At 36.9% G+C, this 27404-nt stretch overlaps 2 protein-coding genes across 8 annotated transcripts in view; both read right to left on the bottom strand.

The window, feature by feature from the left end:
• tpm2 (tropomyosin 2 (beta)) overlaps positions 1 to 724 on the bottom strand; it is a 28221-nt gene extending 27497 nt beyond the window's left edge. For 3 of the 4 annotated variants that reach the window (XM_067398393.1, XM_067398391.1, XM_067398392.1), the window contains exon 1: positions 472 to 724. In XM_067398393.1, coding sequence (XP_067254494.1) covers positions 472 to 585 — 114 coding nt within the window. In that variant the 5' untranslated portion in view covers positions 586 to 724. The remainder of the gene's footprint in view (positions 1 to 471) is intronic. The other variant, XM_067398390.1, reaches the window with a different exon arrangement.
• A 1001-nt stretch (positions 725 to 1725) lies between these two features.
• tln1 (talin 1) overlaps positions 1726 to 27404 on the bottom strand; it is a 94630-nt gene continuing 68951 nt past the window's right edge. For 3 of the 4 annotated variants that reach the window (XM_067398386.1, XM_067398387.1, XM_067398388.1), the window contains exons 34-57: positions 27210 to 27332; positions 25494 to 25637; positions 24496 to 24657; positions 24268 to 24408; positions 22285 to 22466; positions 22012 to 22144; positions 21211 to 21312; positions 20958 to 21128; positions 20618 to 20866; positions 20155 to 20274; positions 19718 to 19864; positions 19466 to 19632; positions 17876 to 18059; positions 16752 to 16877; positions 15248 to 15364; positions 14853 to 15038; positions 14558 to 14665; positions 11052 to 11157; positions 9356 to 9480; positions 8839 to 8964; positions 8623 to 8685; positions 8029 to 8211; positions 3829 to 3954; positions 1726 to 3560 (exon numbers count right to left, since the gene is read on the bottom strand). In XM_067398386.1, coding sequence (XP_067254487.1) covers positions 3426 to 3560; positions 3829 to 3954; positions 8029 to 8211; positions 8623 to 8685; positions 8839 to 8964; positions 9356 to 9480; positions 11052 to 11157; positions 14558 to 14665; positions 14853 to 15038; positions 15248 to 15364; positions 16752 to 16877; positions 17876 to 18059; positions 19466 to 19632; positions 19718 to 19864; positions 20155 to 20274; positions 20618 to 20866; positions 20958 to 21128; positions 21211 to 21312; positions 22012 to 22144; positions 22285 to 22466; positions 24268 to 24408; positions 24496 to 24657; positions 25494 to 25637; positions 27210 to 27332 — 3426 coding nt within the window. In that variant the 3' untranslated portion in view covers positions 1726 to 3425. The remainder of the gene's footprint in view (positions 3561 to 3828; positions 3955 to 8028; positions 8212 to 8622; positions 8686 to 8838; positions 8965 to 9355; positions 9481 to 11051; positions 11158 to 14557; positions 14666 to 14852; positions 15039 to 15247; positions 15365 to 16751; positions 16878 to 17875; positions 18060 to 19465; positions 19633 to 19717; positions 19865 to 20154; positions 20275 to 20617; positions 20867 to 20957; positions 21129 to 21210; positions 21313 to 22011; positions 22145 to 22284; positions 22467 to 24267; positions 24409 to 24495; positions 24658 to 25493; positions 25638 to 27209; positions 27333 to 27404) is intronic. The other variant, XM_067398389.1, reaches the window with a different exon arrangement.

Below are 27404 nucleotides of genomic sequence, written 5' to 3'. Positions count from 1 at the left end.
TTTAAATATGCTTACATATTTACACTTCTATATTTGGCATCAGTCACATCAGTTAGTCATGATTGACAGGTCTTAAGGAACAAGACTAAAAATAGCTCCACGGATCAGAAATGCTGGACCACAAACTGGGATTAATCAGGAGTTTTTTGGAAGGAAGTTGATGCCAGTGACCACATGATTACTGATCATTCATATACAGTACTTAGAAAGTTAGATTACACGTGGAAGGTCAAATAATATGATTTCTGTGAGCACTCTGGGGAGAGATACTTAAATAAATTATTTTGTTATACCATTACTTAAAAGTATACATAATATATAATCACTACTTAGACCACACCTCCTCACACTTTTCCTAATTTCATCTCACAGAGAATACAGTTAGACACATCAGCAGAAACAAGCACCTATAGAAAAAAGTCTTGTCTGATATAATCTCAGTTTCCAGTTAACCAAACCCAATCCGTTTACCTGTTTGCATTTGTCCTCTGCTCCTTTCTTGTCAATCTCTGCCTGTTCTGCACGGTCTATGGCATTCTCCTTGTCTAGTTTCAACATCTGCATTTTCTTCTTGATGGCCTCCATTGTTGATTTCTTGTGTTTCTACAAGCAGCCGAGGAGAAAGAGGAGAACTTGTTCAAAGAGTGGAGGCAGAGACGGACAGAGCTGACAACGGCACAGCAGAGAGGCGGCTGGAATCCCCTCCAGAGGAACTCTGGGCTTTTTTGGAAACTTCTCTAAAGTCTCTGGGAGAGTGACGTCCCCTCGCTCTGATTCGTCCTCAGCATTTGACCCTGTGCTTTTGTCCATGTTTGGGAGGCTCTGAATCCTCATTCTCCAGTTCTACTTAAGAAGATCTGAGGTCAGGATTATTCAGAGTGCCCTGGGAAAAAACAGCTGCTGATGTAATCATACATTACACTCTCTGCGTTTAGTGTATCAAATCTGTAACATTTCACCATGACATGATAGTGAGGATAATTTTCTCACAGTCTCTAACAGATGCTGTAGGTAATTCTCTCCAAGGAAATGTTCTCAAAAGCCCCATTCACTGCCTGGACAATGATTTCATATAATTTTGCCTACTGTGTTCAATGGTGAGTTGTGTTTACATTGTGATGTTTTTTTCTGAATGCTAGTAGTTTCTTTATGAACACATGGCATAAAAGGCTGAATTAGTTTTTACAGTTAAAGAATTTTTTTAAATGTCTTTAGGCAAATGAGAAATACTATAAATTTGGCATGTCCTAAGAATGTTCAAGCTTGCAGTTATTAAACCGCATATAAAAAAGGCACAACTTTGATTTCACTCATGCATTGTACATGTAGATCCTTCTTAAAACTTCAATTTATGTCTAAAACACTATTAAAAACTCTGTCCACCATATTGTTTCTTCAGAGAAATGATATTCACAAAGCATTTGATCAGGATTTAGCACACAACATGCTTCGATCATATGAACATGATTGCATCTTGTACTGGTTATGCTAATGTCCTTAGCTCTTAATGCTGCCTTTGACAGCAGAGATCACAACATTGTCTTTAATAACATTAACTACAATGACTTTTGTGGGCAAGGATTAACCATGTTTAGAGCCCACATGTCAGACCAGTATGTTTTTGTGTGTAAATGATGAATTGTAAAACCAAACACAAGTGAATTAATTGGAGTACCACAAGGCTCAGTCTTTGGTCCTCTTTAATTCATTGTTCATGCTCCCCTTAGGTAATATTATCATGAAACAATCAACTTGAATTATGCTGATGATAGTTAGCTTTACATGTAGTATCCTCCAGATGAAATTTCACAATTTTTCAGAATGGTTTTAATGACATTTAAAGAACAGATGGACAGTAATTTTTCTATTATATTCTGACAAAAAATAAAAAGAAGAGAGGAATAATTCATGACTAAAAACTTCAAACATACACTGTTAACTTACAATTTGTTAAGATGATTGACGTTGCCATCTAGTTATGCATCATGCTTGGCAGCAATTTTTGTTTTTTGAAAACCACATTTCATTCTTCTGCTTTATATTTTATGAAACATGTTCCTGATGGAGAAAAGCTGGTTCATATGTTTATCACCTCAAGACTAGAATTTTGTAATGCACAGAACAAGCTGGATGTCGTCAAGTCTCTAAAAACAAGCTTTGTGTTCTTTAAATGCAGCAGTTCTTATTAAGAGTCTGATCATATCAGTCCAATTTTATAATAGTATATTTTACCACTTTTCATATATTTCACTCTGGAATAGCTTTCCTGGTAATCTTCAGGACTGAGTTTAATTCTAGAGTGCACATGAACTACTGATAGGTTAAGCATTATAAAATGTTCATTAATGACCTATTAATTATTCGTTTTTAATGTTATCGGTCTATACAAGTAAATGATAAGCTCTCTGACAAAAAAAACAAAACAAAAAAACAACACAAATGCAATAGGAGATATTTGCAAAACAGTGAATTTATGAGTTTTTAGTTAAACACATGACTAAGTGCATTTGCTTATTTTAGGTGAGAAACTGTTAACAGTTAAATACACAATTATAAAATATAAAAGCAGGAAAGATTCAGAATATACTGAATGCAACAGGAAAGGCAGTAATGGCAAAAACTCAAACTGTTTATGTATTTGATCCATTAATAACAGTCTTTATCATTTCTTTATAATTACTCTGATTATTCTTTGATAAACACGACCATTTAATTAAGCATTTCTTCTGCTGCAAATCATTTTAATCTAATATTGTCTGTATACATCTGGATGAGAATTACATCAACAGTGAATTGGAACAAAAGAACAAAAAACAAAACATTATAAAAGCAAAAAATGGAAATATGGCTTTGATGCTTTATAAAAGATATACTTTTGATAGAAATGCCAGTAGACCAAGTTGTCACAAACGCAAACACTGACACTGCAAAAACATTAACAGGAGATACTATTTATAACGTTTCAAAGCTTTATTATTCTTTTCTTTAGAAAATGATATGTTTTCTCTATGAATTGTATCAACGCAAAGTTAATGATTGCACCACTGGTCCACATTGCCACAAAAAAAGAAAAAAGGAAAAACAGCTGTCAACTGTCAGAAGCTTACTAGACATTACAAACACTGTTGTGCCCCTGCCATGATCACAAGCTTTCAAAACTGATTATCTAATCCATCTAGTATGGGAAAAAAAATAAAAATAAAGATCTTTTAGAAGAAATTAAAAATAACTTGTATATGTGGCATATTTTCAAAATACAACAAAACAATAAAGCTGGCATGGCAATGCTCATAAAAGTGACAGAAATAAACAAAACACTTTTAAAATAGACATCCTGATACATAGTTCACTTTTTACTCATTGCATATCATTAATTACTTTTCTCATACTCTTGTGTAATGTCATTGATTAGTCTCTGGTGCGGCTCACTGCTCCTGTCCGTCCTCTCTGAGCTCTGACGGCAGGAACTTGTACTGCTGCTGTCGGATCATGGCCAGCTTCTTCCTGGCTTCTTCCAGCTCTCTCTCCTTCCTGAGCATCTCCTCCTGAGCAGCGATGATCTGAGGACACACGCACATCCATATGAATATCCACATCGCAGGACATTAACAAAAGAACATTAATAATTACATAATTACATGGGTTAATCAATTCTAACAGGCCAAGTAAAAACAGACAGGTACATGGAACATGACAAGCAGCATTATGAGAATTGCACTGTAATAGTCAATCATTGTGCTAGAAATACTCTCACAAAATACACAGTAATGTGCCTCTAAACATGCTATAGCTTGACTTGTAACTGAGTTTCACTGATGTTCTCTTTACCTGAGCAATACCGCCCACCATCTTGCTCTTCACCATCACAGCCTGATCATCTTGTGCCTCAAATGCAGCCTTCTGTGCCGCCTTCACCAGGTTATCTGATGCCCTCTTGACGGCATTACCAGCAGCCTAAAGAAAAAAAGACATCAGAACACTCTTAAGAGTCAGATCATTTAACAAAATCAAAAAAGCCAACACAACACATTATGCTCTCAAGTACAAATTCTCAGCTTTAAGAAGGCGAGACTCTTCAAGATTCACCTCAAACTTATTTTGAACTATACCATTACTAGAATATCAATACTTCAATAATCAATACTTAAATACAAGCCTAATACTAGACACACTGACTGACATTTTACAATTGTCATCTATATAATTGTTCTTGATTTGGTGTTCATCACGGTGCATTCGCATATACACTGTTTTTACACTGTTCACTGTTTTGCCTACAAATACCATAACTATAATTTGTGGCTAGAAGTGAAACTACAAGTACAACTACTTTAAAGGGTTAGTTCACCCAAAAATGAAAATTCTGTCATTTATTACTCACACTCATGCCGTTCCACACCCGGAAGACCTTCGTTAATCTTTGGAACACAAATTAAGATATTTTGTTGAAATCCGATAGCTCCATTAGGCCTGCATAGGGAGCAATGGACACTTCCTCACTCAAGATCCATAAAGGTACTAAAACATATTTAAATCAGTTCATGTGAGTACAGTGGTTCAATATTAATATTAGAAAGCGACAAGAATATTTTTGGTGCACCAAAAAAAACTAAAAAACGACTTATTTAGTGATGGCCGATTTCAAAACAATGCTTCAGGAAGCATCAGAGCATAAATGAATCAGTGTGTCGAATCTGCTGTTCAGAGCGCCTAAGTCACATGATTTCAGCCGTTGGCAGTTTGACACGCGATCTGAATCATGATTCGACACACTGATTCATTTATGCTCCAATGCTTCCTGAAGCAGTGTTTTGAAATCGGCCATCACTAAATAAGTCGTTATTTTGTTTTTTTGGCGCTCCAAAAATATTCTCGTTGCTTTATAATATTAATATTGAAACACTGTACTCACATGAACCGATTTAAATATGTTTTTAGTACCTTTATAGATCTTAAGAGAGGAAGTGTCCATTGCTCCCTATGGAGGCCTCACGGAGCCATCGGATTTGAACTAAAATATCTTAATTTGTGTTCTGAAGATTAACGAAGGCCTTACGGGTGTGGAACGGCATGAGGGTAAATAATAAATGACATAATTTTCGTTTATGGGTGAACTAACCCTTTAAATTTTATTTAAATTTTTTTTGCTACAAGTACAACTACTTTAATTTGTGGCTACGGGTACAACTACAAGTGCAACTCCTTTACTTTGTGGCTACAAGTACTTCAATTTGTGAACCTAATGAAGTAGCTTTTAACAAGCAGGGGTTTGTAGTCAAACTGCATATCTGACTGACCTGATGTTTGTAGGGAAGGCAAGTGTCTAGACTCTAAGGATGGCTTTATAAGGAAATGCAGCTGTGGAAAGAGCAGCCTGAACCAAACACATCCCCAGAGCACCTTTGGCAAACGTTCCAGGAATATTTTTTTCTTTTTTATGCCTTTTGAGGCATTGTGCATGGCTGAAGGTGTGATTTAGGGTTGAGTGTGTTCAGCTGTCTGTAGTCTGATATATCTCTGTAAGAGGAAGGACTGGCCTGCACTTTATACACAAACTAGCTTAGTCAAGAGATTCTGCATTGCTGCCACAGAAGACATTTTACATCACTGTGCACAGCTCTATTAGTAGAAGGAACAAAGGCTCATATTAGTCACTGTGGGGAGATGGTAAAAAAAAATAAAAATAAAGGTACCTTTTAAATGATAAATCTTACGGAAAAATTATTCAACTGTGAACATCTTGGTTGATTCCCATTTACAACCTCTCAAATTTCAATTTGTCTTGTATCAAAGCAGTATTTGGTATCTCTCAGTATCTTATTTTGTGCATGTGAGGAGACTCTTCTCATGGGCAGACAGATATCAGCAGAAATAGGATGGAGCAGCAGGGAGGGAAGTATATGTATTTAAAAAAAAAAAAAAAAAAAAAAATTCTGACCTGCTATATTTGGAAATGATGTAGCCATTAGTAAAAGGCTGCTCTAAAATCTGATTGGCTGTAGTAGAAAGCAGATGGAATTGTGCTCCAGTAATGTTTCAAAATTCACAAATGTGTGCTGTGGTGCACACATGGACAGGAAAAGATCCACAAATAAATGCACGCCATTCCAAAATATTTTGGTTTCATTGTATACTTCATTTTGAGTGAATCTCAGAATGTGGCTATGCCCAACATAAAGAATTAAACAGTAAATAAAGATTTAGACTTTACTTCTTCTAATGCAAATGATGGCAGTCATTCAGTTGGTGAATGGATGGGATGTTGACAGTCTGACAATCGCCCTCAAAATTATGTGAAAAATCTCTGCATATCAGCTATTGATATTTCTCAAATTTCCTGATCCATGCACCATTAGTAATCCAAATATTAATGCAAATTAATAATTATAAAGAAGTGTGTTCAACAGCAACTTAGTGTTGCTCAGAGTGTGTTTGGAGACAAATAATCCAATGATGTACATTTTTTTAATTAAAACAGTATTTCTATGATAAAGTTGATAAAGACTATTTATGCAAAATCTCCCAGCAGCCATCAACATTGCTGTTATCACAAGCCCTCATCAGTGCACATTACACATCAGACAACTGGACTGTGTAAGACAAGACAGCTAAAAGACTAGAGCTTTACTAGAGATGCCAAAATAACATCAGATACTGTGGATATACGTCTGAATGTCACTGCATTAGATGACAAAATATCAAGCAATCAGCATCTGCAAAACAATTATGCTAGTGCTTTGCTCAGAATTAGCTTGTCAAATGTGTTTTTGTTTCATTTGATTGAAAATTCAATATGGTGTCTATCGTGACTAATGGTGGTCTCAGAGTTAATTAGGTTTTAAATTTAACCCCTCAGCCTTCACCCTTTGCAGCACGACAGCTGTCCCACTGAAGGCAGGAGGGGTGCATTCTCACTGTCTCACTCAATATTTAAAGGCTCTGTTGAGAGGCGGACACAAAAACAACTAAGACTGTTTATTTGTGTCAGACCACTGCAATGGCAAATGATGAGAGGAAAAGGTTTTATATCCTTCATATTAGGATGCGGGCCAATTTAACCCATTTTGATTTTTTTGTTGTTGAGTTGTCTGTAATACTGGGTAATCTACGATAATTCTCCTAGAAATTTAGTGGCTTTTTCCTTATTTAGGGTCATTAACATGCATGTTAGATGTGTGTCGACACACTGATGTGCGGTGGAATGTGCGTACAAAATTTCTATTATGATTTAGATATTTGCAGGTCAATTTGACCCACATATTACAAGGCAGCTGCACAGACTAAATGAATACATTTTAGTGATGTATTTTGTCATGTCAGTTTCTTCCCTGTAAATGGTATTTACATTTATGCATTTGACAGATGTTATTATTTGAAGAAACTTACACTGCATTGAAGATAATTTTTTTTTTGAAGTATGAAGGTAATAATCAGTTCATGCATGTTCAGTTTCCTGGGAATCATGATTCTGGAATTGCTTACGCTCTACTGTTTCAATAGAAAGAAAATACACAGAAAAAGTGCTTTTCCACACTTCGTATGTGTAAAATGTTTCATTTTGTTTTAAATATTTACAATACAATTATAATTTTCATAGACTGTATTTTTAACATTTTTTTAAACAATTTTTTTTTCACAGTTTTAATTGTATGTTCTCATTTTTTTTCCTCAAAGTGTGACAAGTGAGTATTAATATTAAAGGTTTACTGTTTTCACCTTATGCTTTTTTTTGGGGGATTTCATAGAAATAATTTTTAGTTTACTTAAATCCAAAGGATCAATTTTCTACGATCATACACAAAAAAATTGCCATTGATGGTTCTATGAACAACCTTTCACATCCATGGAATCTTTCCATTCCACAAAAGGTTCTTCATGGTGGAAAAAAGTTCTGATGGTAAATGCCTCAGGGGGTACTCCACTCCAAAAAGTTTGGGAACCACTGTTCTCTTAGAACCTTTTTTAAGAGTGTACTTTTTTTAAGCCAATACAAGGGTCTGAATATTGAAATCCAGCAAACACACTGACCTGCAGTCTCTTCATGGTCTGGGAGTCCTGGTCAGCCTTGACCTTACAGGCCACCAGCAGCTGTGCGGTGGATGCTGCCACCTGTTTGGCTGAAGAAATGAGTTTCTCCTCACTGGCATGACCCTGAACGGCAGAGTTGGCCGCCTCACACAGGTTGTTAGTAGCTGCGGCCACCATACGGGCCTAGAGTAGACAAAATGTGTTAAACATCCAGTTCATCAAAATGACTGAAACCTCTGCATCTAATCCCATCAGAAGAAACTAAGAAATTTAAAGGGTTAATTCAGCCACAAAATTAAGATTCTGTCATCATTTACTCACCCTCATGTCCTTCCCAAGCTGTATGACTGACCACAAAATAAGATTTTTTTTTCTTGTCCATCCATACAGTGAAAGTCAATGGAGACCAATGTTATTTTGGACCAAACAACTGAAACATTCTTCAAAACATCATCTTTTGTGTTTATAACAATTTGAGGGTGAGTAAATGATAACAGAATTCTAATTTTTTGGTGAACTATCCCGTTTAGTCAATTGAGCAAGAAATTAGCATTTACAGCTCTACTTCTGATGACGAGTTTGAAACAGACTTACAGCTGAAATGAGACCCTGAGACCACTGTCCATCATCCACCGCATTTGCTGGAATCGCCCCGACCTGAGAGAGAGAAAGAGAAAGAGAGATTGGCTTTGGAAGTACTTACTTATCTTAATTAAGCTGAACATAGCGCATGATTTCCAAGTGTTCTGGATGAACTTTACATCATGAAGCACCTGACATCAGCAGGGAGATGCGTGTGCATGTTCATACCTTCCCCTGGGCCACCAGCTCTCTCTGAGCAGCAGATGCAGCTTTGACCAGAGCGCTGGTGGCTGCAGCGATAGATTTGGCTGCTTCCAGAATCTGTTCTTCAAAGTTCAGACTCTCATCAGCTTCCTGTTGAACAGAACACAACATACATTCATTTCCATGACCATCTGAACAGTGTGACTGATCTTGAAGGATTTTTCCACATGTGTATGCGCACAACACAATGGTTCATTCCAGTATCCATGATGATGATGATGATGATGATGATCAATTCATGCTCAATGATTGTGGTCGTGGCTGCATTCATAATTCATGATTTGTGTTACCTTAAATCCAAATCCAAACTGGGCAATGCAAACGGGAATAGTTATACAAATGTCATATAATCATCAGGAACATTTAGGTTAAGAATATATGAACACAGTGCAGGATTTTCCAAGCTAAATGTATGCTGTGTCAGTTAAGCTGGTGGTGTGTGTGTGTGAGTCCTGAGGGATGTGGGTAAACGTTTCCTCACCTTGGGTTTGGCTCGAGGTTTGAGCTGCTCTAGTTTCTTGGCGGCAGCTTCGATGGCAGCTGCAGCCCCCAGCAGCTCATTTTCGGCGATGACAGTCGGGTCTTCGGGATCTACCCACTCTGTACCTAAAGACAGCATCGTATCCAATCAAACACATCTGTAGGGTTGTGCTGTGTACATGTACTTAAAAACTACTGTTTATTGAAATTTTACAGTGGTATGAAAACATAATTTATTTAACTAATGCCTGATCCTGAAGGCAATGTGCCTTCAGCCCAGTGTGGTGGGTCAATCCATAAATACTTTTTTTTTTTTTTTTTACACATTTAATCATTACACATAACAGATCTAAACAGAAACCAATGTTTGGCCTTCCTCCACCTCCTTGTATAATTGTATTCTATCTCTGATTTGAGCACTTTCTTATCAATGTTTCTTTTGTTTTTAATAAATATGGAGGTTCTGACCACTGTGTGAATAATTTTCCCATTCTACAACACGTTTATAAGGTTTTCTTGCTCTTTTGAAAAAGAAAAAAAAGTGTTTACTTAGTAGTTGTGTTTAAACTTTTAGACCCCAAAAAGCCCTTCGCCTTCACTCAGACTACTCAAAGAAAACACTCTACAAACGCAACACTCAAAAATCTTGATATTAGAATAAATACACTACAGTTCAAAAGTTTGGAGTTAGGAAGATGTTTTCATGTTTTAGAAAGAAGTCTCGTCTGCTCACAAAGGCTGCATTTATTTGATCAAAAATACAGTAAAAGCAGTAATATTGTAAAAATAGCCATTTACTATGTGAATAATGTTAAAATGTAATTTATTCATGTGATCAAATCTGAATTTTCAGCATCATTACTCCAGTTTTCAGTATCACATGATCCTTCAGAAATCATTCTAATATGCTCTTTTGATGCTCAAGAAAAAAAAATCTGATTATCACCACATTTTTGTGGAAACCATGATACATTTTTTTCAGGAATCTTTGATAAATAGAAAGTTCAAAATAACATTTTATTGGAAAAATTGAATTTTCTTGTAATGTTATACATGTCTTTCTCACTTTTGAACCATTTAATGTATCCTTGCTGAATAAAATTATTAATTTCTAAAAAAAACAAAAAAAAAAAAAACAGCAAAAACAAAACAACCTTACAACTTTACAACCTTACCGACTCCAAACTTTTTAATTTTTCATATGTGCAATTAAGCTGACAGTCAAGGACAACAAAAATATCATATTAAATTTTATTTTACTTATATGAGTACTTGAAAGGTGAAAAGACAGAAGTGTTAATTTTATTTTCTTCCTTTTTATGTGAATTAGCCCCTATAAATCATCCTTTTTCTTTACACACTCTCTCTCTCTCTCTCTCTCTCTCTCTCTCTCTCTCTCTCAGACACTCCAGATTCTCCTTGTCTCTCATCATGTGTTAAATCAGGGTCTGGGCATTATCACCCCGAGCTCTCAGATCACTTTCAGTGATGGGTGGCAGGGATTATCCTGTTAAATCCTGCTTGGATTCTCTGCTCATGATGCAGAACTGGAAGTGGATACTTGACCTGATCTGATGGAGAGGACAAGAGGGCAAGGAGTACGAGAGAAGCCCTAGATCTAGTGCACTGCAGGCAGAAGATAATCCACCCTGTGTGCTGGATGCTGAGAGTGTGGGGAGAAACATGACACACTGTACCTTTCATGGCCTCCGCAGCCTGTATGAGCTCCGTCACTGAACTGGCCACACGTTTGGAGTAGTTAGCCAGCTGCTGTTTAAGGTCATGAGTGGGTTTCTGAATGATCTGTGGATGGAGATCACAAGACTTCACACACATGAATGTATTAAAACATACCAAATAAGGACAGAGATTGTTAAATCAGTCTGACACTGATTCAAGTGCTGTTAGACACTCATGCGAGCAGCTTGTAGAAGCTGATCTAGTGATTTCTGAGTTGTGTGTGTCCTCGGAGTGTCCTCCAGGGTGGAGCTGGTGACAGTGAAACAGGTGCGTGGCATTAGCAGAGCTGTTCATTTGGAACAGACGGCTAAGAAAAGACTTGGCCATGAGGAGGAATGCTTGGAATGACATGGACAATACCAGAAACACACACACACACACACCCACAGACAAACATATGCTATCTGTCTGTACAAACCCTACAAAAGCACAAAGGAGAGTCTGTCTCTTTCTTTAGGGTTTTGACCAACAGATTTCAATAGCTGTTCCTGTCATTTATGCACGCTGTGATGCATTTCCCTTTAATTGTCAGGCAACTATATTTAGAATGAGTAAAAGTAAACGATTAATAGTGTACTAACGTGTCCAATACGATGCTTAATGGACAGACTAAATGTTTCACACTGGTTTATTCCACCCAAACGTTCACATTCACTGAAACTGGGATGGGACTTCCCAGCATGCTTTGCCCATGGCACTCGAAAGGGAGAGTAAATGTTAAAATTAAGTAATATATATATATATATATATATATATATATATATATATTTTTTTTTTTTTTTTTTTTTTAATTAATTTATTAATTTTTTTTTCGTGCATGATTAATGGTAAGGGAGATTTAGTAGTGATTAATGTTTTGTTGTGCTAATTTGGAAGTGTTTCTGTTAATGTGGGTTTTTGGAGAGTTACCATCATGGTGACAAGTGGTGCATGTTGATTGGTTTGAGAGCAGGTAGGTTACATGTTTTAAGTTGCTGTAATCATTCAGTAAGTGCTATACCATGGATAGGCAAGTTCGGTCCTAGAGAGCCGCTGTCCTGCTGAGTTTAGCTCCAACCTTAATCAAACACACCTGAACAAGCTAATCAAGCTCTTCAGGATTACTAAGGCTATAGGCAGCTGAAGGTTTTTTTTAGGATTGGAGCTAAACTCTACAGGACAGCGGCTCTCTAGGACCAAACTTGCCTACCCCTGTGCTATACCATGCTATTGTTAACATGTTAGCAAATTATCAAGTTGGCATTTTCTGAATTAGTTTGTTATAGCTAGCATAATATTTACATTGAGATAACCTGATAATTTGAAGTTAAATGTATAAATGAGTGTACTCAAATACTTCAAGTTAAGAACAATAAAAATGTATAAGTACAAAATAAAAATCTTACTTAAACTTTGAATTTCCTAACTTAAATTCTCATTGAACTTTTTTGAGTTCTGACAACTTATTTAGGGTTTACAGTGAATAACTCACTTGATTTGAAGTACTCAAAATAAAAAAGTTAATTAAATAAATATTTTATGCTAATTGCTATTAGCATTCAAGTTAGGAGCAATTAACATGCATGAGTTCTATAAACTCAAAACTTGATAGTTCTGCTTACTTAAAATTGGGAACATAAAAAATTTGATGTGTTTGGGTTTACAGTGTGCTATTAATTTATGCTAATTTAATTTTATTTAATCACCCTGTCTCCTTCTGCTTATTACAAAAAAAAAATCACCTGTGACAGTCTCCTCACAAACCTCCCACACAACCACACACATGGAAAATACTCAAACATTATCATAGTGAACTCTGAAATACATTGGCAAAATGTTAAATCCTTCTGCACACCATTCAAATGTCATTTCATTCAGTGTATCTCAAAATTGTAACAGAACATTTTGACAAATCAAGATGCCATTAATATTTTAGAAGTTAAAAAGTCTCAAAAAGCATCCAACTGTCACCTTCAAGAGACAGTTACTACACTGATAGATCTGACTAGTGGTTCTCAAGTGGTTATTTCTTGGCCATAAAGTGTGCAACTAACAAAAATAACAATTCATCATGATATTGGTGCAAAATATTTGTTTCCTTAACCAAATAATTGCAGCTTTGCTTTTCTGCGCCCCCTATGGGCAGAATTTCACTGAATATAATGCACACGGTTAGAATATCCAGATGTAGGAAGTTTTGTTGACTGGTGAATTTTTATGTTTAAAGGATTTGTCAGTTAGAATTTTTATTTTTTTTTATCATGAGAGTTTATAGATGATACAAATTTTGATTGAAACACAAATGACCTGGAGGAAGTTTAAAAATTTGGTTCTACAGAAAAAGTCCAAATTGTGAAAAAAATTTCAAGACGGAAATGGAAATAAATATAGATCTGCAACCCACCAGTTGAGACACACTGCAGCATCCACTATATTATATAACTTTTGTCTCATGTTAAGAGGTTGTGCAATTCAATTCACACAAAACACACATGGGCAGAGAGATTCACATGCACAAACAGTCACCTTTAACTCACCGGCTATCACAACGACCCAACACACACACACCGATATACCCACCCACACACAGAGAAAACAAAGTAAATTAGGAAAACACTAAAAAATGAATTTCTCAGACCAGCATAGCAATGATCATTACAACTAATCACAAAATTCCACATTCAACTCTGCATTTACAAATTTAAAAAAAATTTAATATTCATTTAACTACCTCTGTTTTAGTCTATTTTACCTACATTTTAAGCCCTGTTCTGTTCAGATTATATCTCTTAAAATGATGGATGTCATTTTAAAAATGTGGAAATTAGCAGAAATAAGTTAATGCAACCTCTTATTTACATGAGGTAAACATTTGATCTGACTACTTTATATTTATATTTTAATGTATATAATTGTATATATTACATATATTAAAATTGCATTGCTGCCATAATAATCCATAAATAATGCATGCAAATCACTGCAAAGCTCATTGGTTCCAAATGGTGCCTAGCAGTGGTCAAAAATAATCTACAAAATGACTTTTGGATTGATCCCATCTTATAAACTCAGAGATGTGGATTCGGACGGCAATTAAATTACCATACGACCTTGGTGTTTGTCAAAAACAGTAGGTAATTCAGCTAGGGATTTTTATACGGGTGGTGGAAGAAAAATACCATCATTTTGGATTCCGATGGCAATAAAATCACAGACTAAATTCTGTAAATGCTGAAAATAATTACCATCTGAATAGGGCTTTAGACAAATTTTTCAGTCACTGCCCCAATGAGCGACAAACATACAGTGAGTTCATGAAATATGTGAGAGTTCAGTGTGCCACTAAAATAACAGGAACAAAAGCAGCATCAGTTATTTCACACAGTTTTAACCCTAATGACCCCCATAAGGGAGCTCTAGAAGAGTGTGTTTGTGTGTGTGTTTATAGGATAACAAGGTGGCCTAGCAGACACTTCTAACTTACCACTAACACATGCTCCAGCAGGCCCAGGTAACCAGTGGCACATTCAGAGCCGAAGCGCAGCGCTCGAGCCTGAACATCACGGTTCACCTCCGGGTGGAATGCCGCTTGCTGAACAACACATCAGAAACATCACACATTTTCTTCAGGTTAACATTAATAAATATACAATATACAATATATTCATTATTGCTACAAATTATTCCATATGATTTGACTATTTTGATATATGCAGCGCATACGCAGTCATTAATATGGCTGTGCAGGTGTCAGGCATCATGTATGACGGTTATCTCACCTTGCAGGAGTGCAGCATGTCAGCGATGGCTCGTCTGCTAAGGTTAGCGGTGGCGATCACGTCCTCTTGACGACAGGAGTTCCCAGCAGCCACTGCTTTAGCCGTGGCCAGTGTGATGCCTTTGGTCATGCGGATGAATTCCTCTGGAGTGGCTGTCTTTGGAGGAGGATCTTGACTGCGGAACACCTAATGGAAAAACATAGGATGGGCACAAAAAGTGATGAACAAAGGCTTAAAGCTACACTTTTGGTAACATTTCACTTGCTCTTCTTCATCCCATTGGCCTTGGACTTAATAAACTTTAATAATAATAATTATTATTATTTATAATATACTTTTTTTCTTTTACTTGAATGTAGTGATTTAAATGTGTATGCTCAGAGTGTGTGTCTTACAGCCAGCTCTTGTTTGATGTGCTCTATGGTGGCCTCTAGTGCACGTGTGCCTTTAGTGGCCTCGTCCTCCACGGCCTTCACTGTCTTCAGTAGAGATGTCACGTTTGTCACCATCACCTGATGCCACAGAAAAATTACACATGAACACTCCTTAAACGCTATATGGAAAAATATGGAAATTAGCTGAAATAAGTTAACGCAGTCTCTTATTTACATGAAGTAAACATAAAGCTGCGTAGTTTTTATTTTTAAATTATATAATTGTAGGCTATATAATACATTTTAACATTGTGTTGCTCTAACAGCCCATTTTTTCCCCCCTCTTTCTCCTTTCGCAGAGGTGGAGTGATTAAATACGGTAATTGTAAATACTTCCCAGCATTTCAGTATAAAAGTGTACATATTTAAAATGCATGCAAATTACAGTGAAGTGCAACAGTTATTGTACGGTGTTCCGCAGTGGTCAAAAAGAATTCAAACATTGAATTTTGAATTGATCTTCTCTTGTAAACTCAGAGTTGTGGATTCAGACTGCAATTAAATTACCACACAACCTTGGCATTTGTCAAAAACAGTAGTTAAGGGGTATTTACATGGGTGGTGGGAGAAATACACTGACATTCTGGATTCGGACAGCAATAAACCATTAACTAGCCCCTGTAAATGTTGAAAATACTTTATGTCCATATGAGAAACAATTACCGTCCGAATAGGACTTTATTAGTAATAACCTACAGACTTTTTAAAAACACTTTTTCTAAAGATAGACTCTGTATGAAACATAGCCAAATAAAAAGCACATTAAAATTACTGCAATATTCACAAGTGCTTCATTCTTATATCACCAGCAAATAATCATGAATTTATTCATGATAATGCATTTCCTATATGAAATAATCTCTTTGTCTTTGTTTGTGTAGATTTGTGCATATTAGCTACTCTGAGTCAGTGTTATTTTAGTATTATATATGCTATTATAGTATTTATTAATATTTTTAAATATTTTCATATTTCAGTTAAATTTTTATTTAAGTTTACAATATTTTTATTTAGCTTTAATTTTAGTTCAGTTTTAATTTTAGTACTTCAACCTAAACTTATTTATTTCAGTCTAATTTTCTTTTAAGTTTAAGTTTATCATCTAATAGCAACAACAACAACAACAATAACAATAATAATAATAATTATTATTATTATTATTATATTTCAGCTTTATTTCAATTAAAATGAAAACATTTTTAATAGGTTCCCCCCCCCCCAAAATGTTTGATCGTTTTGGCTTTAGTTTTAGTTTTAGTTATAACAACAATAACAACATTGATCTGAGTGTAAATCATCAGCAGTTGTTCCAGCTCAGTCTGTAGGTCAAAGCGATGGACGCATGATTTCAGGGCAGCACATAATATTGAGAAGTGTCATATTCAGAGATCAGTTAGCAGAGACAGACTGACAAACAGAGACAGTCGGTGCATGAGATGCTCCTATGCTTCTGTGTGTCTTATACCTTAGCAGAGTTCTTGAGCTGTAACATGGCGGGATCATCGTGAGGTTTCCCGGCTGCTGCCTTTGTGGCGCTGATCAGGTCACCCAGAGCTTTAGCCACGTCCTTCACCGCATTGATCAGAACCACCTGAGATAGGACAACAAACACATGATATTACTGCTGGCAAATTCTGACATCTAATGCTTTGTAGCAAAACCTAGTGGGCTAGTCTGCTCCCTACATTGGCACCTGCCTTCTAAGGCAGCATTCTAATGGAGATGCAAACCCATGAGTGATTCTTGTTGTTATTTGTATAGGCAACATGCTTTATACAAATAAAACTCCTCACAAAAAGAACACAAGAGATCCTACTTAAAATTTATTTTAACAAAACTCAGATTGGTTCCAGCATCCTGCCAATTTACAGAGGACAAGTGCTTTGGATGGATGGATGGATGGATGGATGGATGGGATTAAAAGAAACAAAAAAAAAAAAAAAAAAAAAAAAAAAAAAAAAATGTTGCTCCATCACTGTACCACAAACTTGGGCATAATATCAAACTTGTGTGTCACAAAATATATGTAGTAATAGGAGAAACATGTACAAGAAAAGTAAATGAAGTCCCACATTATACAGTAAAACTACTGCAAATATAAAGTTATATTAATATGAATGCTAGTTAATGAAGTATCAGTCTCATAACATACCCTGACTAGCCTGACTACAAGAAAATGCAGTATGGACACACAGACTTCACTAAAATTCACAGCTGTTACTTGTGGAAAGTGAGAATAAAGATCTTAGAAATACTAAAATGCAGATTTTACTGTTTTTTTGTTATCATGTACAAGAACTTGATGGAAGTGTAATTAAACCTGGCCTCAATGTCTGTATTTCCTTGAATAATACAGCTATAACAAGCTTCAAGAATTTGGCATGAATTATTAAGTGTTGCCATAGGAACAGCAGAAACCCAAGAACTGTTGCCAAGGATGGGACTAAAGACACACACACACAAACACACACATTACTGCACAAACACACACATGCACACACACACATTACTGCACAAACACATATTTTGACAGCACGTCCACTGTAATTTGTGTGAGGAGGATTTGGGCCTGGATGGTGGTGTCAGTACCTGTGTCTCAGGGTCTTCAGAGCCCAAACTTGCTGCTCCCAGTTTGACCACATCAGCCAGTTTGGTGATGGTATTAACGGATGACTGTGCAGCCTGAGCCAGCTTCTCTTGACTCGCTCCGGCTCCGGACACCAACAGCTTAGTGTCCTCTACCAGAACTTTAGCTGTCTTCAAGATGTGCTCTCTGATCAACCACAGGAAATACAACAATAATAATATTACACACATACAAGGATCAACAAAGATTATATGAAAAGAAAGTGACTTTTTTGTAATTAATATTGGGGGTAATACATTATATGCAAGAAATGCGTTACGTGTTTTTTACTTGAATTGACAATTAGTTTAAAAAAAAAAAAAAAAACATTGTTAGAAATGTGTTAAAACATGCTGAAACATGCTAGCAATGTGTTAAAATGTGTTAGTTATATCTAATAAACATGCCAAATCATGTTAGCAAAACTAAGTAACATGCAACAATGCCTAACAACGTTGGCAAAATGCAAAATAAAACATGCTAGCAATGCCAAGAAACATGACCTGATTTCTGATTGGTTTCTTAGTGGTCTTATGATGTTTAATTGGGTCTGAAAAGATTTACTGGGGACTGAACTGGTTTGATATGGTTTCTTGGGGGTCTAATGAGGTCAAATGAGGTCTGAAGTGATGGTCTGTCTGAAACTTATTTGTTTTCCAGTCATCTGACTTTACTTTTGTCAATTTGACAATAATACCTACAAACCTAAAGCTTTTAAAACTATTTCATACTTTCCGGTCAGTCTTTGTCAAGCCAACATCAATGTTTGTCATCAACATTTTTTCTGCCTTTCTTGTAAAACAGTAAAATCGAAAATTTATGGATAACAACAATAATTATATTGTAGCATTAGAAATACTGCTGTGACTAAAGAGCTTACACATACTGGAAATGCTCGCATGAATTTGTAACATTTACAGATAAGGATATAGCCATAGAATGAACGTTTTGTGCAAAGGACGCACATGCATCTGTCAAAGCTTCTGACAGGGCAAGCCATTAAGCTAATGCATTAGCTTGAAGCTTAAAATAAAGAATTCTCATGTTTTGGGCAGCTTGGATCACGCAAGTTACCTTTCCTGCAGCAGCTCAATCTGTTTCCTCCACTATTTTTATATGCATTTTTGTCCTTAGAAATGCGTTATTCAGGGCTGTCATTTGACGCGACTGTGATTTTCATTATTGATTATTATCGATTTCATTGAATAGTTGTTGTAGCCCTAGTTCATTCTATTCTAAAACATAATCAGAACAGCCAAGGCATAAAAGTCACATATAGAGATGAGAATCATTATAAAGTAGATGACGATTTTGGATCCTTAATGTTTCCATTAACAAAACATCCCTGGCATCTGAGTTCATCTCCAAATTGTTTCCCATCATTCCACACACATATCCTGAGCCTTTTTTTAAGTCTGAGGTGTGAACGAACAGTGATACAGTAGTTGTGTTTAATGACCCTTTAAAAACCTTTTCATTTTAAGGTCACTTAAATGTGCACTGGGCACTTTGGGTGCTGTATTTCTGCTGGAAGGACACATGCAGTTGAGTACCTGTGATCTGCAAACGTCTCAGCGTTCTCTCGGTTGAGAGTGCCTGCAGTGGCAAACATGATGGTGGTGTCCAGATCAGCGATAATGCCAGAAACAGCACTGGCAGCTGTAATGCAGGCCTGAGTGCCACGATTACCCGCTTGAAGAGCCGCCAACACGTGAGACACCTGAAAGAGAATGAAGATATTAGGAGTCTGATGAAGACTGAATTACATCCATATGTCAAATAAGAGAAGAAGAACTACTGTAAACCTTCTCGGAGACTTTCCGGGCACTGTCGATGAGCTCTTTCTTGGTGTAGGAGTCGTTTTGACTGCACTGAAGCGCTCCTGCTTTACTGACCAGACCAGTGCAGCTGTAGCCCAACTCAGTCACCTGCTTCCTGATGTGAGAACCGATCTGAAGGACAAACCCGTTAACAGTTAACAAACACCTTAAACCCAGAGTAATGGCTGCTTTGTAATGAATGTAATAAAATTTCACTATATTACTGTTTTTAAAGCATTAAAAATCATTAAAAAAAAAAAATCTTACTGAACCCAAACATTATTTTTTTGGAATAATGTGTACTGATGAATTGTTCTCAATAAGAACAATAATGTGCAGTTAGTATACGTGGGTCAATTTTGATTCCATGTGAATTTAAAGGTGGGCAAACCACGAAATCTAGACAGAAGAACATAAGATACCTCGTCGCTTTCAGCAGTCATGGCTGCACATTTGGCCTCTGATGCCAGGTCACCGAACTCTGTGGTCAGCTGATTGGCCAAACCGCCCAGCTCATCAGGGTTGGTGTTGGATTTGGTAACCTGGGAACACAGCAGTTTAAAAACACTCTGTCAGCCTTATCTTGTCTATAATCATGGCATAATTCTCCCTTAAATTATTTTGAACCATAATATCAAAAAAAAAAATAAATGAAATACTTTAAAAAATATAAAAATTTTAAATGTATACAGGGCCCAAAGCGGCTTGTCAGGTTTAACTACTTTATTAATGTCACATATCAAGCGTATCTTATATTTATAAATTCTGTACTAAACCTTAATTCTGTTTTCAATGCATGCTTGTGCATATGTGTGTTGTATTTTGACTTGTTTGCCCACCAATCATAGTGGCTTTTCCCACAATTTTTGCAGCACTAGACTTTACCATCTCCTGAACGGTGACAGCGATAGCTTTGGCCGTCTTCACCATCGTGGTCTGATAATCCACAAACGTCCCTTCAGGTTCGAATCCGGGCCCGTCTTCCATTTTATTGATGGCTTGAGTAATGGAGTTGACCATTCCTCCCACAGCTCCTGCAGCGCTGGCCGCCTCTGCCAGAGTTGCGGCCAGATCGTCCACCGCCTCCTTCATCATCTGAACCGACTCCTCCAGAGCCTCCTGTGTGTGAGCCGCCTGAGGACACAGAACACACATACATGGTACTACAGCAGATACAGTCAAAACAACCATCAGTAGCTGCTGCGTACATTTGGTAGCCTCTTACCTTGTGGTTTCCTCCAGCCTCTTTGGCTGTGTAGAGCATCTGTAGGGCAGACTCAGCCAGAGTCTTGGTTTGATCCAGCACGCTCATCTGCTGCTGGCTATTCAGGATCTTAGATGCTGTACCGATGGCAGCCATAATGAGTGGCTCAAAGTAACTGGCCATCTGAGACACCTGTAAGATTACAGCAAACCATGAGCTTCCCATAACCATCTAATCCGCTGAGACATATTTAGAAATGATTTTGCAGTTAGACCTTGTGACCCAGCTGAGACGCATCAGCACGGGCTGCGATGGCCACCGGTTCAATCAGGTTACTGATCTCATGCACAGACGCTGCCATCTGCTCGTGAAGAGCCTGCAACACAACACAATATTACAATAACGCTTTATTACATTAATAACAATGATAACGATCATTAGCAGGCCCACATGAAATATGCGCCCTCAGCTATAAGGATATTGCTACAGTTTATTATGGCGGTTGCAGTGTTTCTCAGGATTTTGTGAGACAATGGGGAGTGGACCTCACTTCCTCAAGCAGGAGTCATAAGAAAATGTTGTACATTTTAAAGTTAAATGCATAAATCTGGTGCACTTGGAGAAAGAAAATTAAGAGCTCCAACCCATGTTCAGTGTCCAAATTGAACAGAGTAAAAAGTCAGTGAATTTACTTGTACCTGGACTTTAAAGTGGACTCAACCCTCTTTTGAGTTGACATCGTGTCTCAGTCTACATTACATTCACACTGCTGTTTGCAGAAGACAAACAATTAAAATAAATAAAAAATATATTTCATTATTATTATTATCATCTTTGCTTTGAAACGTGCAGCACAAACAGACTAAGTACTTATTTTAATTAAATCGCAGTCTTTTGGCACAAAGCTAAATCGATTTTGGTCCATTTCACAGATACTTTGCCAAAGCAATGGCAAAAAACAACAAGAGATCTTTTACGTTATTATGAGAAGTGTAAAAATAGTTTTGGTTCGTTATAAGGCTGTGGCTGGACAGGTTAGGTAATGAATGAAAAAACTGCTGTTGTAAAGCTTCACCTCATGGGAAATGTCGTCTCTTGGAGTGAGCTGCTGGCTGATGGCTGCCAGTGAGGCCTTGTCCACCTCACGGATGCAGTTATTAAGAACCTCAATGGCATCATCACACTCCCTCTGACCTGGAGCCTTTTCCCTGAAACCATTTACATGAGAGTGTGTGAATATGATACATGAAAATTATGAAATCTTCATAACTGCTCCACAGACTTCACCTATAGGCTAACGTCTTGTCTTTAGTTGATCATTGAATGAAGGATATATATTTTTGAATACCTCATGTTGGTAATGAGTTTCTTGATAGAGTCAGACACGGTTCTGGAGTGTCCAGCCAGCACAGACCATTTGGGTGGGTCTTTGGGGTTGACGGCCAGTGAGCGGGCCGTTTGGATCAGGCCTGTAGAGCTCTCCAGCATGCTCTTAGCAGCTGCTACGATGGGCTCCATCGCTGCTAGACCCTGCAATCAGAGACAACACAACTTGCAATTTCCAACATTGATCCAGCAGGGCTTTTATTTCAGCCGTGTTCCCACTCCTGAGCCCTGTACATTCCTGTCCATTCTCCACTAGTCTATTTAGATTGTATTTAAAAAAAAAATGCAAAAGAGTGTAATGACATTTTGGTATTTATAGCAAATGCACATCTTCTACAGTGCACAGCATATACACCCCCTCTGAACAAATACAAAATATGTATTTTCTTTATGATCACTAATACAATTCATGAAATATATGTTATTAAAAGCCATAAAATAAGTAAATTAGCCAATTTTGTTTAAATTAAGGATTGCAGAAATGAGTACACCCTAGATTTAATTCAACAAAATGTATAATATTCTAGTACTCAGTGTGCCCTCCATAATTTTGAATATACTGCTCTGACCCTTCTCGGCATGGAGTGTTCAAGTTCATGACAAATTGTCACATCTGTCCTGTTTAACTCCTGGATGATGAGCTCTTTAAATGCCCTGATCTTTAATAGGGAGTGTACAGAATCCCCCGCAGGCACTCAAGAGTGTAAAGATTGAGTGCAATACATGTCCACAGAAGCTTTTTCAGCTTGGGAGAATGCATATCCTCATTGTCATGTTGAAAAAATGCCCAACAATGCAGGGAATGAGGAAAGGGTAACATCTTCTGTTTCTAGTTTGTGTTACACAGTGGTGTGGGAATTCATGACAGCATTGATAAAGCACAACTCCCTCACACCTTCAGCACTCATACAACCCTATATATGAGCTTTACTACCACTATTTTGTAATTTTGTAAATATGGGCTTTGGAAATGGCTAACTGACTTTATTGTGCTTTGGCTGCAGTAGGTAGTTCCAGTGAGAACAACAACCATGCATGTCAACCTTGAATGATTCAGTGGGCTATATAACACTTTTAATTGTCAAGAAATTACTTCTCTTTGTGTTTGTGGTTCAATGTTTTGGTTCAACATACTTACCTATTGATCAATCACTGCCTTAAACTTACACCAGAATTTTTTATTTAATTTTATTTAGTAACTTTTAGGAGGGTGTACTACTGTAATTTTTGCTACACAACATTTTATCCCATTGATAAGAAAATCTTATTTTCCTGAATAATTTTGACATGCTTCTTTGGTAACTGATTTAGCAGATTTGCTGGAACATTACATCTCTAAAGAACCCTAACATGTCTTCTAAGTAATTGAGTAATTGCTGACTTTCAGAATTTCAGAGTGTACTCCTTTATGCTGTGCACTGTACAGTTTGAGAACACAATTAATATTTTTCTCTTTCTCACTTCTTTTGTGAAAATCATGACAATAAAAGTTACTGCAAAAGTGGATTGGTAGAAATGTGTCAACCAGTAGATATTTTGTTATATGTGGTTAAAAAATATAAAGCAAAGAAAACTTTATGTGTAGACTTTTTTTTTGTTTTGTTTTACATTTGTTTTATCATACAATAAACTTTCCTACTTGGATATCTAAAATATAAAACCGTTAGGTGTTGAATTTCCAGCAAACATTACTATTGTAAACTTGATTTTCACCACAGGGGGTCTTTAAAATATAATTTATTCCTGTGATCAAAGCGGAATTTTCAGTATCATCACTCCAGTCATCAGTGTTACATGATCCTTCAGATCTTTCTAATATGCTGATTTGCTCAAAAAGCACTTCTGTTGAAAACAGTTGTTCTGCTTCATATTCATAAACTTACTGGCCACAACAATTAGTGTTTAGTGTGGTGTTGTATACTATTACTGTGTAATAAAGTCGTACCTCTGGGCTGATCTGTGCAGGTACGCTAGCAAACTCTGGGTTTGAAGCGAAGGCAGTCAGGTTATCCACAGCCTCGATGAGCGGCCCAGTGGCTTCCTTACACTTCTGTCTGTTCTCCTGGTTAAAGGCCCCATCAAGAGCCTGACATTAAAGCACAAACACAGTTACATACACAATAACCATACCAACACACAAACACTGTTGTTCAGAAACAGTCTCAAAACTCACTTTAATGGACTTGACGAGGTTAGCTGTGCTGTTTGCCACCTCTTTGGCACTCTGGACAAACTGTCTCTTAGCAACTGGGTTGGATGTTTTGGAGGAAGCGAGTCGGCAGGCATTGCACAAGGCCGAAGTGTGTTTGGCAACAATTGTAGCAGCAGAGAGGACCTTGGAAAATGACAGTGCATGTCACCGGGAGTTATTGTTGAAGACTTATCTATATTTGTTTCCTGTAATAATTCACTTCCTGTTTTGAACAGGGAATTCAAAGAAAATATTCAGATGTAAAATATAATTATTACTTGAACACGCTGTATTTATCTATGCTTTTTTGTCACTGTTTTACACTCTTATTTGTGTTTATAATTAACAAAAAAAAATCTGGAAAAAATATATATATGTAAGTATTGGCCAAAGATGGTATTATATATTGTGAGTCTACTGTTAGAGGCCAATTCCTTCGCCTGCCTGGCCATTTAGCAGAAGCATTAAGGTGTGGCCACATTAGCGAAATTTTAGAAAAATTGTGTTGCCAAAAAAATGTCCATTGTCTTTTGTCAAAAGTCAATAGTGTAGAGAAAGGACCTAGAAGAACAACTCAGACAAAAATCTGCTTCAAATCAAGCAGCTTTCTGTTGGTCAACGCAGCTAATCCACATGACCAACTAGAACCAGTTTCAAAATCTGCATAGGTTAATCTTTCAGCCTCACACAAAATTTCAGAGATTGAACTGACTGGATTTTGCTAGTGAAAATTCACTGAACAATGGTAAATGTGACCAAAAAAAAAAAAAAAAAAAAAAAAAAACTCCAAACAGCCTTGTCAATAAATAAATACATTTTGTTTTCAAATATTTCTGTGAATTGAGTAATTGTTTTGTATAAATTGTTTTTTTGAGTTTACTAGTTGTATCGGCTGTTTAAAAATCCTTATCTGTTAACAACTAATAATAATACACTATAGAGTAATGCCTATCTAACCAAGGAAGGACTCAAACGGTTACCTGGGACTGGGTGCAGGCGGGGTCCACTAGGTTCTGACAGGCCATCTGGATTGACTGCTTGGCTCTGGCGAACTGTGAGGGATCCACAAGACCCTTCTGCCCAGCGTGACTGTTCGGGTCAGACACACCCACCAGATACGCTCCCTATGAGAGACACATCAACCGAATTCTGGTCACCTGTTCCACACAAACTAGGGCTGGGTGATAAAATGATAACGATAATTATCGCGATATAATTTTACTCGATAAAGTGTTCAGTATACGTCTAATACAATGTAATGCAGCATAAATGGAAAAAAACAGCACTACTCATTTGAAACATGGCACATGGAACATTTATCCACTTGGCAGTTAAGTTTAAATGGCAGCACAGTACGAGCTTACTAGGGCACATGCGTTTTTATATGTATTTAGGCTACTATTTTACATACAAATACCATAGAAACAATATAGCTATATTTTACCATGGTAGTGTGGTGCTATATGCTCGTTTTAACTGTGGTTATCATGATCTAAAAGTATGCTACTATGGATATTTAACTACTACTACTATGCTACTATTTAAATTTTACCATATAAAAATGAGGCGGTTAGTTTTTAGAGACGTTACTCTTTTTGTTAATGAACACAAATTTACATCTGCATCCTAACTCAAGCTACTACTACTGTCAATTCAAGTTACTGTCAAACGTGCATTTCTAAGAGACAAAGAGACTCTCTCTCTCTCTCTCTTTAATTTTTCCATTAAAACATTTATTTTGACTGGAAAAGTGAACTTTCAGCTTGTTTTGTTGATGTGTATGCTGCATTAATGATACGGCATACAGTTGGCCCACACAAAATAATAATTATTTTATGATATTTTATAATAATTTTGATGACAGCATCAAGGAAATAATCAAGAGTTACATTTTTTTTTATCATAATTGTGCAGCCTGACCCACACACACAATAAAACGAAGCACTTTTGAATCAAATGGCAGCTGTGAGTGTTCGCGAACCTCCCACAGGAAGCAGTTAAATATGACTCACTGCCCATCAAACCCATTATGAATTCTTTTTGCACAAGTGTGTAAGACTGTGTTCTTATGCCTTTAAATAACAAAAGCATGAAGGTGTGTGTGAAAGCACAAAAGACAGTCAAGGAAAGGGGAGAACATGAAGGCAAATGTGTTTGTTCATTTAATGCGCTCCTGTAACTCCAGATGTTTGACGCATCATAGCACTGGTACATTTTATCACGCACCACCTCTTTAGGTCAACGTAGCAACATTTAGAAGAGAGGAGCTTCTCTCTCTCTCTCTCTCTCACACACACACACACACACACACACACACACACACACACACACACACACACACACACACACACACACACACACACACACACACACACACACACACACACACACACACACACACACACACACACACACACACACACACACACACACACATTTCCATGTTTTAAGGGGACTTCCCATAGACATAATGATTTTTTTTTACTGTTCAAACTGTATATTCTATCCTCTAACCCAATCCCTACCCCCTAAACCTACCAATCACAGAACACTTTCTGCATTTTTACATTTTCAAAAAACTTCCGTTTTGTATGTTTTCCTTATGGGGACCAAAAAATGTCCCCACAAGGTACACTATTACTACATTTGGTCCCCACAACACAGGGAATACAAGAAACCCCCACCCCTGATTTTACCTGAGAAGCTGCCTCAGTGAGACCACACAGCGCTTTAGATGCTGAACTGACAGAGTCTCCAAACTCTGGCAAATTACTGTTTTTGGCATTATGGGAAATGCCAGCCATGGCCTCACCCAAAACCTGCACACAACATCAACATTAACACACAGCTTTAGCTCAGCACTGATATAGGTGATATAGGTAAAATATATA

Source organism: Chanodichthys erythropterus, chromosome 10 (genome assembly GCF_024489055.1).
Source record: "Chanodichthys erythropterus isolate Z2021 chromosome 10, ASM2448905v1, whole genome shotgun sequence".
Lineage (NCBI taxonomy): Eukaryota > Metazoa > Chordata > Actinopteri > Cypriniformes > Xenocyprididae > Chanodichthys > Chanodichthys erythropterus.
The sequence above is the reverse complement of the archived record's forward strand: the minus strand, read 5'-3'. Positions and strand labels throughout refer to the sequence as shown.